Genomic DNA, 14,567 nt, shown 5'->3' with positions numbered 1-14,567 from the left:
CCCCAGCACCCTGGCCCAGGCCAAGGATTTATACTCACCCCATAGCCCCTGCTCCTCCTCCAAGGTTTAAAGAGCCTTCGTCCCCCCATTATAATGAACTGTCTCACTGAAGCTGCCTCCAGAGAGTCTATTCTCTCCACACTCACTGCTGCCTACTCTCTCTTGGCCAGGGCCTGGCCTTCTAGCCCTGGCTTCCTTCCCCTGTCAGGATCCAGCAGCTGTGACCTCAGGTCTATCACACTGCTACAAGTGGGAAGAGGCGCCTGAAGGGCTTCGTGGTCCATTCCTTTTTCTGTGTTCTTATTTCCCACTTTCCTAGGCACTCATTTTATGACTTCTTGCTTGAGTGTATGCTTGTGAACTCGGCCCCTCAGAAACCAAAGGCCTCAGATTCCTTGGAACTAGATGGCTGTGAGTGACCATGCGGGTGCCGGGAATTTAACCTATGTCCCTTGGAAGACGTTCTTATCCACTGAGTCATCTCTCCATCTCCCCAAACGTCCCAGCTAAAAGCTCATGTGTTGCTGCTGTTCCAGTGCTGAGCCCTAGGCAAGTGCCCAACAAACGGCTCAGTTCCAGAAGAGATCATCCCAGACACTTCCGCCTCACTCCCACTTCCGAATAGGTTTCCCAGCAGGAATTGGACTCAGTTGGTTTATTCAATGTCTGAGGAGGCACAGCCATGAATCAGCATTTCTCATGACCCTCCCCTCTCTCCTCCCCCCTCTCCCCATTATTAGATGAACAGTGTTAGTTGACTTGGACTCCTGGGAGTTCCCAGAGACTGGGCTACCAACCAAAGAGCAAACAAAGCCAGGTCCAAGGAAACCAGCACAACTGTAGTGTAGTAGAGGGCTGCCTTGTCTGGCTTCAGTGGGAGAGGATGTACCTAATCCTGTAGAGACATAAGGCCCCAGAGTAGGGGGCTACCTGGGGGTGGGGGTGGCACTCTCTCAGAGGTGAAGGGGAGAGGGAATGGGGGAAATAACTCTGTAACAGGAGACCAGAAGGGGGCAACATAAGCATATTTAGGATGTAAATAAATAAAATAATTAATAATTTGAAAAAAAGAATTTTAATGAGATCAACTCGTTTTTCTTTGCTTTTCAAAGGATTAACAGAACTTCCTGTTTAAATAGCCTTTCCCTTTGTGTTGAATATTAATGGAGAATTACAGCTAGCTGTAGGTGAGCTTTCTCTTTGTTAAAAACTGTTTGAATAAGCTTATATGCATATATTCACGTACACAAACATAAAAGGAGGATACAGTGGGTTTGATGTTGTCTATAAGTTGTCATGGAAATTTGGAAATCTTTGTTTTCCTTAAGGAATGGTTCTCATAAACCCTGGGATATGCAGGAATATTTCAGTCAACATCAGAGCAAGCTCTCAAGTGTTTTCCACTCTATAAGGCAATGCTGAGGCGGAGTAACTTTATGACAAGGTTATTTAGTACTGTCCTGGGAGTTCCAGGGCATGGTGCCGGCATTAACTTGGTTCTGGTGATGCCCGTGAGGGAACAATCATACCTCGAAGCAGGAAGTTGGACAAGTGATTGGGCTCACTTTTTCAAGACATTCTCATGAAATCCCAGAGCTCCCATGAAAGCTCTGCTCATCCCTTCTAAATTCACATCTCCAGATATCTTAAGCAACTCCTCTCAAATCCCTCTTCTGAAAGGACCAGCCATCTCCCACATGACAAGACTGGAGACCAACCTTTCAACATATGAACCTTTGGAAAATACAGTTGAAACCTATCCAAACCACACCAGGGAGAACATTTCCCTCAAGTTGTCTAAGCATCTGGGAATTTCTCCACAAGATCTTTCCAGACCTCCACAGACTCCGGAAAGAGCATTAAGCAGGCAGAAGCTCATTGACCACAAATGTTCTTCCCAGCTGCTTCATCTCCGTATCAATCAGCTTTCCCTGCAAGGGGAGGGGTTTGTTTCACCCTCCTTCCTGATGTCTGAAGCCCCCTCCCTGGTCATGTGGCCAAGGTGTCACAAACTGAAAGACCACGTTGCTTTTGTACACTGTGACTCTTGAGAATGGCTTTTCCCATCACATCTAGATTTCTTTCTAGAAGTCACATTGGAGTAGCAGGATAAAAGAGGCACACTGCAGCTTTCTCACAAATGCCATTCAGCCAAGCATACATTTGCTGCTTAACTGCTCTGGTAGACTGTTTGCAGTATGATAAGATCTCACTTATAAAATATATTGATAATTTCATAAATTCTAGGTTTGTTTATACTTTAGGACTAAGTAGGAAGATGTGACCGCTGTTATTTTTAGGTTTATCTATGAAAGTATAATTTCATTGCATATTTGTGTGATACACTTGTAATAATTATTAGGAGTTGTCATCATGAAGTTGAAGAATTTTCTTTGCTTTCTCCTCAGTAAGAGGCCACAGGGTACTCAGACTGAGGTCCTTGCCTGACATTAAAGAAGACTGGCCTATGGAGCAATGATCACCTCCACCTCGTGCTTTGAGCAAAGACTCTGGTCCTGCTCTGAGCACTGTGTGTGCACAGGCCACCTCCCCCTTCCAGAGCAAGAAACTCACACAACAGGGAAGGGTCCTCAACAGCTGAAGCTTCAGCCTGACTCTAACTAAAGCACACAGGAGACAATATGGTGACACAAATCTTCCTTCATTTGTTATGAACTCAAAACATAAGGAAATGTTTTGTCCTATGAGGCATTTTCAGGTGTTTAGTTTGTTTGGGGGCTTCAGTTTGATTGGGAAGCAGGAGGCTCCTGGATTAATTTTGAGCATGATAACCAAATAAGGTTAATTTCATAATAGGGACATCTCGGTCACATTCATCTCCTCAATGCCATATGGCTTTTGGATAATGTTTAAAGCAGGAAGCTACCATGGGGACCATAAAACCAAATGCAGTACATAAGCAAAACCAATCACCTTAGGAGACACAAGGCCAGCAGAGCCTTTGCTGTCTTCCCCTGTCTCCCCATCTCTCTCGGAGAAACTCACGTTTTTATGGTTCACACACTTCATGAGGACCAGCTCCCGGTAAGCCCTCTTGGCATGAGTTTGGTTCTGGAAGGGTCTGCTGAGCTTCTTAATGGCCACATTTCTGTCAAGGACAGCATCGTACGCAGCACTGTCAAGATTCAAAAGGGAGTCTGACTTCAGAACACAGTATGGACTGTTGGTACCAGGACCTCCGAAACCTGTGACATCACATAGGCGACCTGTCACATCACATAGGCGACAGCATGACCTATACACCTGTTGCCAAGGCAACAACCACCATATTCCCAGAATCCATTGGACTCACCTTTACCTGAGACCACATCACCAGCCATATATATAAGAGAAGCATCACCCCCCTTCCCCTCTTCTCTTTCCACTGTCACCTTTGCCCTTTCCCCTCTCAATAAACCTCAGGGGAAACTGTTTGGACTGGTGTGGTCTTTCTAGAGCTGCCGTTGTCGCTGCTGCCCGAGACCCCAACATGCTCCCCGAATCACACCTGGATGCTTTTGAGTTACATGGCAATAAAGTCACAAGGAAAGGTATGTATGCATGGCTGGTAGAAAGTAGGACAGAGGAGGGAAGGGAGCAGGATGGGGAAGGGGAAGGGAAAAGGGTGGGACATTGTCAGGGTACACCTTCTAATGGCACCACTGAACTGGAGATCAGAATATGAAAGCCAAGATCTCAAATTTCCCATAGGGCTCATGGCCATGGTAAGTTATCCTATCTATCTGAGCTTGAATTTCTCATCTGTCAATAGGATATGTAGGTAGTCTCTATCTGAGATAGACTGCAGGTTCTTTGCTTATTTTGCCTATATGTCTGCTCTTTTCCCAGTGACAAGATCCAGCTTTTATAGGTAAAAGCCATGGAAACATTGGCTGATCAGTTGTGAGAGTGCACTTGTGAACTACAACAAGGCTCACGATGAAATACATCATTGGAAGATGCTCCCACACCTCACATAACCACCATTAGGTACCAAGAGAGAAGTAAATGCTACTAATGCATGCAGCCTTCAAGCCAGCTAATGATAAATTATCACGCCTTTAAAAAGCAATCTAAAGTCATAGACTGTTCCTCACATAGTCGAAGGAGAACGTGACAGGACCTTTTTGTTTCTGTATCTCATGATTTATCCATTATGCATTTGTGTCACATACAAGGCACTTTGGGGTTTGCTGAGTTTTGTTGGTTTGCAGGATAAATAAGTGAACCAGAATCCCTAAGACAGATTTATTAAATTTGCAGTGCTGTTACCCACTTAGGGTTCAAGCTCTTGAGTCAAAAGACAGAGAAGAGTGTGACTTTCTATAATGCTGTGAGGTGCATGGTTGGTAAAGAGGGGCTCACAGGGTAACTTGAATGAAGCTTTATATTTTGCCTAGTACACCCCTCCATTTAATCTTTAGCTGTTGGGGATTGGTCTGGTGCTGCTATATATTCAAGTGTTAAATTCTGTACCCCAAGATCTAGCAGCTCTAAGATGAGCGAATTCCCACGTACACCAGCCTTTGTTGTTGTAAACCTTGTTCCCCAATTTAAAACCATTGGCTAAATAAAAATGGCCACGGCCAATTACCAGGGAGAGTAGAGAGAGGTAGAGTTTGAGTGACCAGTCTGGGGGGTCGACGGTCAGGACCACAAGGAGGAAGAAGAAGGTCAGTGAAGAAGGACAAAGGAGCATGAAGGAGGAGGAAGATGGGGAGAACAGGAGGTCTCCATTACATGGGATGGAGCAGTCGCACGTGCCGGAGTGAAATGCACCCCCAGGATGGACTGCTGGAGCAGACGTAATCTGAGCAAGAGTCAAACAGCAAGTACTTGGGTAATGCAGCTGGGAAGTAGACAGTCTTGCAAATAGAAAAATAGAATCAGGAATAGTCCCCCCGCTAAAGCTAGTTTTAAAAATCTGTAGGACTCTGCCTTGATTACTGGGGGGCTGGCCTAGTCATATTTATAACTAATAGATGTTATTAAACTCTATTTAGAATTAGTTTTCTCTAAACGATCTCCATCAAAAGCTTGTTTTCTCTCTGCCTATGTTCCTTCAAAGACAGGCCCACTCATTCTGTTAGTGGGCAGCTTTGAGAGTAGCGATGCTGTGATTCCAACAAAGACAGCTGTCTCTCTTGGTCTCGCCCTGCCTTCAAGGACAACTCATAGAAACTATTCCTGTTTGTTATGACCAACCACTGAGTCTGAAATCTTTTAAAGGGCCAAGTCAATATGCAGAAAGCCAGCTGTTCCTCCTGCTTCCCACAAAGCCTGTTCTTTCTTCATCTAAATATCACCAGCATCTTCATACCATTTGTCCGTACGTGGTTTCAAGGCCCATCTCCATCTGGGCTGCTTCCTCTGAATGTACTTCCGTCTCTCAGTATTCTCAGCACGTGTGGTCCTGAACTAAATAAAGCAATGGTCCTCTGGGTGTCGGGGACATATGGGGTAGGGCTGCCAGTGCTTTCCTACACTCACATGCTCATCCGTGGTCCTATCACACAGTCGACAATTTGGCTGTCTGCCCTGGTCTCTTTGATGATGTCATCTATAGACCCACTTTGTACCATGCTGCTTTAAAACAGAAAGAGAACCCATGGGCTGCTGAAATGGCTCAGCAGGTACAGGGGCTTGCTGCCAAGCCTGATGACTCCAGTTTGAATCCTGGGCCCCACATGGCAGGAAGAGGAAAAACTCCAGCAAGTTGCCCTTTGACCTCTATCACACCAAAGTTAATAAATGGAAAAATTATAACTCTGCTTTTTCTGACCATCTTCTTACATGTTTTAGAATTTGTACCCCACCACTAGGGTTTGTTACGTTTATCCCACCAACGAGAGTAGAAGTAAGGTGGAGAGTGCCCTGGCACCTTGCACACCAAGGGAGACAACAGGCTCGTAAATACAAGCTTTAAATTTACTTCTCAAGGTCGGTGATGGTAGCAACAGGAACTGGTCATTCACTCCAAAGAAAGCCTGAAAATCTCCAGCCAAATATAAGTTAGTTAAGCTTTTCAAATCTCTAAAATAAATAGATAAAATATGATAGTTAGGAGTCAAGAGTAACTCATGAGGCACTTCTGGTGAAGTCACGTGACCAGCGTGGAGATGAGGTCATCCAGGCAGGGGGTACATCCTGATGGCCACAGTCAGGCCCCATGACCAGCTAGCACCCTGGCCATTCTCCTTAGCTGATTCTGCCCTCTGAGGTCAGTGCTGCAGCTCAGCCCCCTAGTCTGCTGATGCTATCTAAGAACATGGTGCCCATATTTGGCCAGTATTTGCTCTTCAATAACTCTGTATCTGTATTTACAGAGGAGAAATTCAGGAGGCTTGCCCTTGGGTAAGTCTCTGAGATATTAATCTGGTTCTGCAGTGGGCCAAGCCCCGAAGTCCTGAGGAACAACTGAAGAAACAACAATGCCTGGGTTTCTCCACAGGTTAGGTTCTCCAGACATTGTTTTGCATTCTCCCTTCCTCTGGTAGCCCTCCCTAGATGCAGGTTCTGCTAAGGATGCAGGTCCTGCTGCTCTCCCGTGTATACAGCGTCTCTAGTGAAGACAGTGGGTACTCTCTCCTGTTACTTTCTCTCATCAGAAGTAACAACATCCCAACAAGCTTGCTATAAGAATGAAGGAGCAGAGCCGTAGAGTCTCAGCTAGTAAACAACGCTGAGCACCAGTCGACATCAGTATCCTTGTTGGGTTTACTATGCAACAAAGAATAAAATATGATTTTTTATAGTGTGTAACAATTAGAAATCAGTATTCTAATTAGTAATGTCTAGTCTTCCCATTAACTATAAGTCAACCGCCACACCACCTTGACCATGTATCTGAACTTCATCTCATAACATAAGAGAGTAAGGCGAAGTCTTGTTAAAATCTCTATACATTATAATCATATAGATATCTGATTTTCAACATTAATAAGTTGGTTAGAGTTTTGAATGCAACAGTGTTCAGTTCCTGTTTCTAATCATTGTCAAGATCAGGTGGTGCCTCTACAATCTCTTTTCTACAACGGAATGATAATCTTGCTTGTCTATATTGTGTGGAATATTGTGACTTGGGCCATGGCCCTTTTGTATAACATTCTTGTGTGAAAGAGACTTCAAAGTTAAATGACAACTCCTAATTCATTCAGGAAAGTCTTGCCAGGCAGAGCTAGGGTGGCAGCCATCTCCTGCCACTCTTGGATGGCAAACTCAGTTGACAGAAGAGGTATGATTACTTTCTGTGCCAAGTGATTGGTGCCATCCTCCGCATTGCAGATTGGCAGAAGGCTGCTGTGGCCATCGCGGTTCACTCCTTTATCCCGATTCAGTGTTGAAGTGACAAACACCTCCAGGTACCTGCTTCCAGCTCAAGATTCTCTGATGTCAGAAATGAGTATGCGATCTGGCAACACGGCAGCTCTGGGCTCTCCCAGAGTTGGGAGCTCCCTGCAAAGCCCCCCAGGAGGGCCAGGCAGAGCCCGCTTCTCTGGGTTTCCAGCATGTGAACAAGCACACAATTGACTGTGTGCTTAAACCTCCATCTTCAGCAATCGTCTTCCCCCTTCCTTGGACACTGGCAGGCACTACAAATCCCCATACTCTGCAGTTCCTACATCATCACTGGCTGTGATCTGACAAACACACCTGCAGACTGCCATTGTTGCTGCTGTGCAGGTAAACTAGTGTTTCAAGGGTTCCCTTTCTTTTTAAGTCATCTTTAACTCATGGCCATAAAATCTTGTTTTTTTTTCCCCCTTTCTCTATGGAGATAAAAATGGAAGCACATCTTTATAGTGACTACTTTCTGAACTACTTGCAAAGAACTATAACCAGTGTCATACAGTTATAACTATACCTATAAGTAGTATTATATAACTATAATAGATATAACTATAGCTATAACCAATGTCATATAACTATAACAGTTATAACTATAGCTATAACCAGTGTCGTATAACTATAACATAGGCTACTGACCCACCTCTACTATTACCTGATCAGTTGGTCAATGGAATATATGGACAGCTGTTACTATGTTCCTGATCCTTAAGCCTTAAGTCTGTGCCTGTCTCTTTGCATAAATCTATGTAAACTCTTATGTGTGCATATTCTCAACATTTATTCTCAACATTTTTTATTCTTAACATTTTTTATTCCCAACATTTATCAGTTTTATCTTCTCACAATCTCACACACCAACTGCAGTGTTTTTCTCCAAAGAATTATTTTTTGAATATTTTTCTCACCACCTTCCCTTCAATATTTAAAATGTTCTTAATCATATTAACACGTTGAAGTGCCAAGGGTGGATCCGCATGTGTCACCTCTCAAACAGTAACAATGAAACGCCATTGGTGGATCTTAAATATTCTAATACATCACCTGCTCCAACCAAACTCTGCTCTACACCTTGAGCTTTATTTTAAAATCACACAGGAGAAAAACACAAAAACTTCTGTTTATCGAGTGCTTTCAGCTATCTAGCTTTCATGACCAAAGAAGACAAAAGTTGGACTTTCACCAGTGTGAACTGTTACTGAATCTGCCAAACTCAGTTCTGCATTTTCCAACCCATTCACAAGCTCACAGAGCAAAGGGAAGTGAGAAAATCTCTTTCAAGCTCAAGACAGTATTTCTGGAAGTCGGGACGGTGATATTGAAGGAAAGGATCTAAGAGCCGTCTCACAAGACCAGCTACATGTTGGAGGGATGGTGGTGCACACACTTGCATGCCTTGATCCAATTAGACAATGTGAGGAGTTGTCAGCTTGACCACATTTGGAATCAACTAAAACCCAAGCAGCTGGGTGGGCCTATGAGGGAGTCCCTTGATTGGATCATATGAGGCTGGCCAACCTACCCTAAATCTGGGCCACACCTTCTAGTGGCAGCCCACTTAAAAGGACAGAGGAAATGTTTACCTTTTGCCTGCTGGCTCTGGCTTTTACTGGAAAGCTAATGTATCCTACTCCGAGGCACTCCCTCACTGGTATTAGAGCCTTTCTTCAGGATTCCAACACAGACTGAAGACTAGCAGCTCTCTGGGAATTCCCTGGGACTCCAGCGCCCTGTTGAGACTGCTGAGACATTCAGTCTCATGGACTGATCAACTGTGGTATTCTTGACCTTTTTGGAGACAGCCATGGTTGCATTGCCGGGACCACAGCCTGTAAAGCCTCTTTGATAAATACCATTTAATATCCTATCAGTTACTCTCCTTCTGAGAAGGCTGGTGACACAGACAATGGAGCTCACAAACAGGAGAATTCTTCTCACAATTATGCTGGGAAGGCTGAGGTAACAGTGCAGTCAGCATCAGGGGTCTGTTCCCTGAAGATGGCGCATCTTGCTCTGACCTCACAGGGAAGAAAGGCCTAGCTAGCCTTTCTTAGGGTTGGCCCAGGGAGTGGCCTATTAGGTAGTCTGGCCTTGCTGGAGTAGATGTGGCCTTGTTGGAAGAAGTATGCCACTTTAAGTTTTAAGACCCTCACCCTAGCTGCCTGGAAGTCAGTCTTCCACTAGCAGCCTTCCCATGAAGATGTAGAACTCTCAGCTTCTCCTGCACCATGCCTGCCTGGATGCTGCCATGTTCCTAACTTGATGATACTGGACTGCACCTCTGAACCTGTAAGCCAGCACCAATTAAATGTTGTCCTTATAAGAGTTGTCTTGGTCATGGTGTCTGTTGATAGCAGTTAAACCCAAGCTAAGACAGTTATTAGAGTTCAAACTAGTTTTTAAAATGAATTCTATGAAAGACTGGAAATTCACTCTATCTTCTGCAATGGGTAAGCAAGCGAAGGCTCTTGCTGCCAAGCTCTCGGACCTGAGCTGGACCCCTATGACTCACACGGTGGACTGAGTGAACCAGCTCACCAAGCTGTCCAGTGACCTCCTGTGTGCATCCCGGCAGGAACATTCTCCCCAAAACAAGTAAATAAATCTAATAACAATTTTAAAAGAAAATTCATTCTACCGATGGTAGAAAATTGATAATAGTATAAAGATAATCACAATTATATTCTAAATATTAAATCATTTTCAATATCTATATTGGGTACACCATTCAAAAGGTCATAAATTGATACAAAATTTTTTGATGAGTTCTGGCTCATAAAATTATTTTTTGGACAAAGAATAAATTTGAATGAAGGAAAAATTCAGCATTTCCTTAAAAAAATAACTTAAACCTAAATACTTTTATAGTATGCAAGGCCATGGATTTGTTCACCAAATTAAGAAAAGGAGGGAGGGAGGAAGGGAGGGAGGGGAAGAGGGGAAAAGAGGGAAATTTAATGTCACAATATGAAAGATTAAAGTTAAGAATGTCTTCAGTTTAGCAGAATCTTTTTCATAGTTCCTTAAGTTTTTTTTAAATAAAATGTTATCACCTGTATTCAGCATTTCAATATTGTAATTTCATATATTATTTGAAAAAATCCAAATTATCATGAAAAAAATGTAATAAAATGACCTGTTCAGAAACATACCAACAAAATGATATCACAAGTAGAGAGCTTGTTGGTTAAAACTCTTGAAGATATACGAACAATAATTATGTTTGGATTATCTTTTTAAATAATCTAGATTATCAATATAACTAAGTATAAAATTTTACTCCTGTTTTTATATTTTAATACATTTGTTTAAAATGAGTTTCAATAGCAGTCATTTTTCATTTTTTTTAAAAAAAGATATATTTATTATTTATTTTATGTATGTGAGCACACCATTGCTGTCTTCAGACACACCAGAAGAGGGCATTCATTGAATCCCATGACAGATGGTTGTGAGCCACTATGTGGCTTCTCGGATTTGAACTCAGGACCCCTGGAAAAGCAGTTGGTGCTCTTAACTGCAGAGCCATCTCTCCAGCCTAATAGCAGTAATTTTTCTTCTGCTAATACATATCAGTGCACAGTTTAACTGTACAGTTCTCCATCACCCCTCTGTCTGTGGCCTTTTGTACATTAGCCATAGAGGCAGATTGTACACTATCCACAGAGGCAGAACCACAAAACACAACTTTTAGGCCTGGGGCTCCAGGCTCACCTTTGGCCATTTCTCACCAGTGGAATTTAAATGGTGATTAAACTTAAGGCAACTCAGTGGTTAAAAATACTGGCTCCTCTTCCAGAGGACCTGGGTTCAATTCCCAACACCCACATGGCAGCTCACAACTGTCTGTAACTACATGAAATAAAAATAAATAAATCATTTAAAAAAAAAAAAGAAAGAAAGAAAAGAAAAATGTAGCCTTCCTTTTCTTGTTCATTTGTAACACCTACCAGGTGCTCACTAGCAAGGTTCAACTCAGATGTGTATCCACTCCTAGGAGCTGTCACAACCCGCTAAGGAGGCAGTATTGGAGGCACCTTCTTTCATTGTGCAAGAGGTTCATTGGTAAAATGGCGACTCTCAAAATAAGCTCGCAGGCAAGTGTGCTGTGTCTAAAATAACCTGAAGCCGGGAAGTGCTCTTGCGGCTCACGGATTGAAACTATTTTTTGATACCTGTGAAATTTATGAAGTACATTAACCAGCCCACAGGAACTGCAAATGGTTTCCACACACAGGATGTGGAACCACGAAAAAACTCAGCCATGGGCACAGCCCAAGGGCCAGCTTTCTCTTCCGGAAGTCCGCCGAGGACAGCACTTCTGCCTGTGACTTCCGGCACTGCTAAGTGACGGACTCTGACAACATCTCCAGCCCCCCAAACCGGGTGTTAGATATTGCTTATGTCCTTAGACGCGCTTCAGTTGTTATGTTCGTCTTTCAGGCTGGTATTTACAGAGCTGGTGTCTGTGCGATTCTGTCTGTAGGGTTTATTTGCATTGTGATTGCTATATACTCAGCAACCTTTGCCCTCTATTTCTACTTTCTTCCTTTGAATCTGCTCATTCAAGCACCTCAGGTCCTAAAGGATTTAATGCCACATGCCCCATATGTGTATTACACAGAACAGTATTCACCCTTTACTATACACGCATTGAGTATGCTAGAAAAGGCCACGGAGAAACTTAAAAGTGTAAAGCTTGTATGCAGTCTAAGCAGTGTGTTTCAACATCACACTGTTGCTGATGAGGCTGAATATTTTACTTCTAGCACAGATCTCGTTCTCAAAAGCCCTCAGCCATGTGTATCACTGAATCCATCTCTAATCGGATGTCCTAGAAATATCACAAAATTAACAGGCTCCAGACTTTATAAACTTTAACCCTACATTCGTCTCTTTCTCTCTTGAATTTAAATGCCACTTACTTTGACTATGGGAGTCATATTGATTTCTTTCTCCCATTATCTCTTGTCGGTATCCACTCCAGACAGAAGCCTGTTTGTCTTTCCAATGTGTTTTCTGTCTGAAAATATACTTCTTATTATTTCACTGAGACTATCATCCTTTGAGAGTGGAGATAGGTCATAATTCCTCCCCACTCTTCTTCCTAACTCTTGCCAGAACCATCTTCCTACACTCCGCCCAATTTCATGTCCTCTTTTTAATTATTAATCTTTTAATAACCCATCCAGTCCAAGGTTTGCTGCCCACATACTTGTATGCTTGGAGCCGGCAGCTGGAGCAGTTGACCTACCAGGGACCACATCCTTAAAACTGGCTTCGCCTCCATCAGTAGCTCCTCCTTGGCTAGTGCATGTAGGAGGTCAGGAATCCCAGCTCGGTCCGCACTGGAATCATATCAAGGTTAATCTTGTGCGGATCTTGTGCAGGCAAACACAGCGGCTGAGGATTCATGAATACAATGGCCCTGTCATGCCTAGAAGTCACTCTTTCACCCCAATGCCTCTAAGCCTTTGGCTCTGACTTTCTTTCCACACCCTCTTCCTGAGCCTTGTGGGAGGGAATATGATAAGGATGTCCTGTTGTTAGCTGAGCATTGTACAAACACTTAGGAGATCTCAGACTAGCCCCACCCAGTTACTTTGCGTCTGAAAACACCAAGCATGTAAGGAAAGTGTCTTGAGTAACACAGCACAAATAAGAAAATGCACCCTGTGAGGTTATCAGAAGGATAAAATTGGCTTAGTTTTTCAAGTCCCAGTACATTATTTTATTATCACAACCTCTTAGGGCAACAGCCGCATCCTTTTGCTTTGTTTTACATTAAGGCTGTAAGATAATGCTTGGAATATAGTTGGCACTAAAAAAATAAATATTAACTGAGCAGACTGGTGGTTGAAATATTCCTAGCAGTAGAGTCCATTCCTAGTTCTCAGAAATCTATGGATATATGGTGTCTCAGTCACCGAGCCAGTGGGTAAACTTCTTAGCCAGCCACCACATTACTCCATGGCCCCCGTAGGCTTATATCGTAATGTAAAAGTCAGTCCAACTTCAAAAGTCTCCATAGATGTTTAAAAGCTCAAACTTTCCTCTAAGATTTGTGGTCATCTTTAACCCCAATCCATCAATCCAATCAAAAAGCAGATCGTATGTTTCCAACATACAATGGCCCAGACTATGCATTACCATTCCAAAACAGAGGAAAGGGACTAAAAGGAAGAAATACAGGACTAAAGCACATCCAAAAACCAGCAGGGCAGTCTACAAGCCCTATCTCCGCGTCTGATATCAAAGTGCTCTTCAGATCTCCAATTCCTTTCAGCTTTGTTGACTGCAGCGTTCCTCTCCCTCGGACTGGTTCTACACCTGGCCGGCAGCCTTTCTTGGCAGGTATCTCATGACTCTGGCATCTCTAACGTCTTTGGGTTTCCAAAGCAATCGAGGTTACACCTTGCTAGTTTCATACAATGGCCACTTAGAAGCTTAGTTGGGTGGGCTCTTGCCCTAAGGTCACCACCCCCTTTATCACATTTAAAATTAAGCTTTTCTTTAAACAGGTTATCTCCTTGCACACTGGACTCAGCTCCACTACCCTTTCTGGTACTTCCCTTCTCAAGATTTATTTACCTTTTGCATTTTTAGCTACCAATCTACTTGCTAATTTAGTGCTGTACTCCAAGCTGTACTCCAACTGTAATCCAAGCATTATCTTATGACCTAAAAAACAGAGCAAAATGAATGTGGGCACTGCCTTCAGGGGACTTAATAATCAAGCAACCAATGGATTGGGATTTGAAAAGCTAAGCTTTTTGAAGCTTGCTCCTTTTCATTATAGATCTGCACAAGAGTGACTGCTAGTGACCACACTACAGAGTCAAAACTCACTAATATACTTCCTCCTAGGAGCCCAGAGTCCAAATTGCCCTCAGTTCCGGCTTCCATGCTCCCAATGGGTTGGCCCACTAAATACAAAACTATAAGCTGATTATGTGTCCACAAAACTGTACCATTTTGAGAAATGCATAATAGGTAAATAAAACCTATGCCAAAATTATTCGATGGGATAAAAGATAGGAGAAATACTAGATGCAAACAGGAAGGTTTAGTTTCAAGGAACTATGGAGGGTGCTAAAGGGATATTATAATTACTAGAGAAATCTACTTGCAGTGTGTACTAAAGTGGCTACAGTTACAAGTCCAAGGCTGCTTACACGGGACGTGCACGGTACCACACCAGTGGAAAAGGAGATTGACTG

At 43.2% G+C, this 14,567-nt stretch overlaps 1 protein-coding gene across 1 annotated transcript in view; it reads right to left on the bottom strand.

Moving 5' to 3' along the window:
• Nucleotides 1-14,567, bottom strand: part of Mapk10 (mitogen-activated protein kinase 10) — a 281,578-nt gene that overhangs the window by 74,131 nt on the left and 192,880 nt on the right. Inside the window, exons 5-6 of the mRNA XM_052198829.1 lie at nt 13,939-14,028; nt 3,007-3,206 (exon numbers count right to left, since the gene is read on the bottom strand). Coding sequence (XP_052054789.1) covers nt 3,007-3,206; nt 13,939-14,028 — 290 coding nt within the window. The remainder of the gene's footprint in view (nt 1-3,006; nt 3,207-13,938; nt 14,029-14,567) is intronic.

This window comes from Apodemus sylvaticus, chromosome 11 (genome assembly GCF_947179515.1).
Source record: "Apodemus sylvaticus chromosome 11, mApoSyl1.1, whole genome shotgun sequence".
Taxonomy (NCBI): domain Eukaryota; kingdom Metazoa; phylum Chordata; class Mammalia; order Rodentia; family Muridae; genus Apodemus; species Apodemus sylvaticus.
Note: the sequence above shows the minus strand (reverse complement) of the source record. Positions and strands in the feature narration are given on the sequence as shown.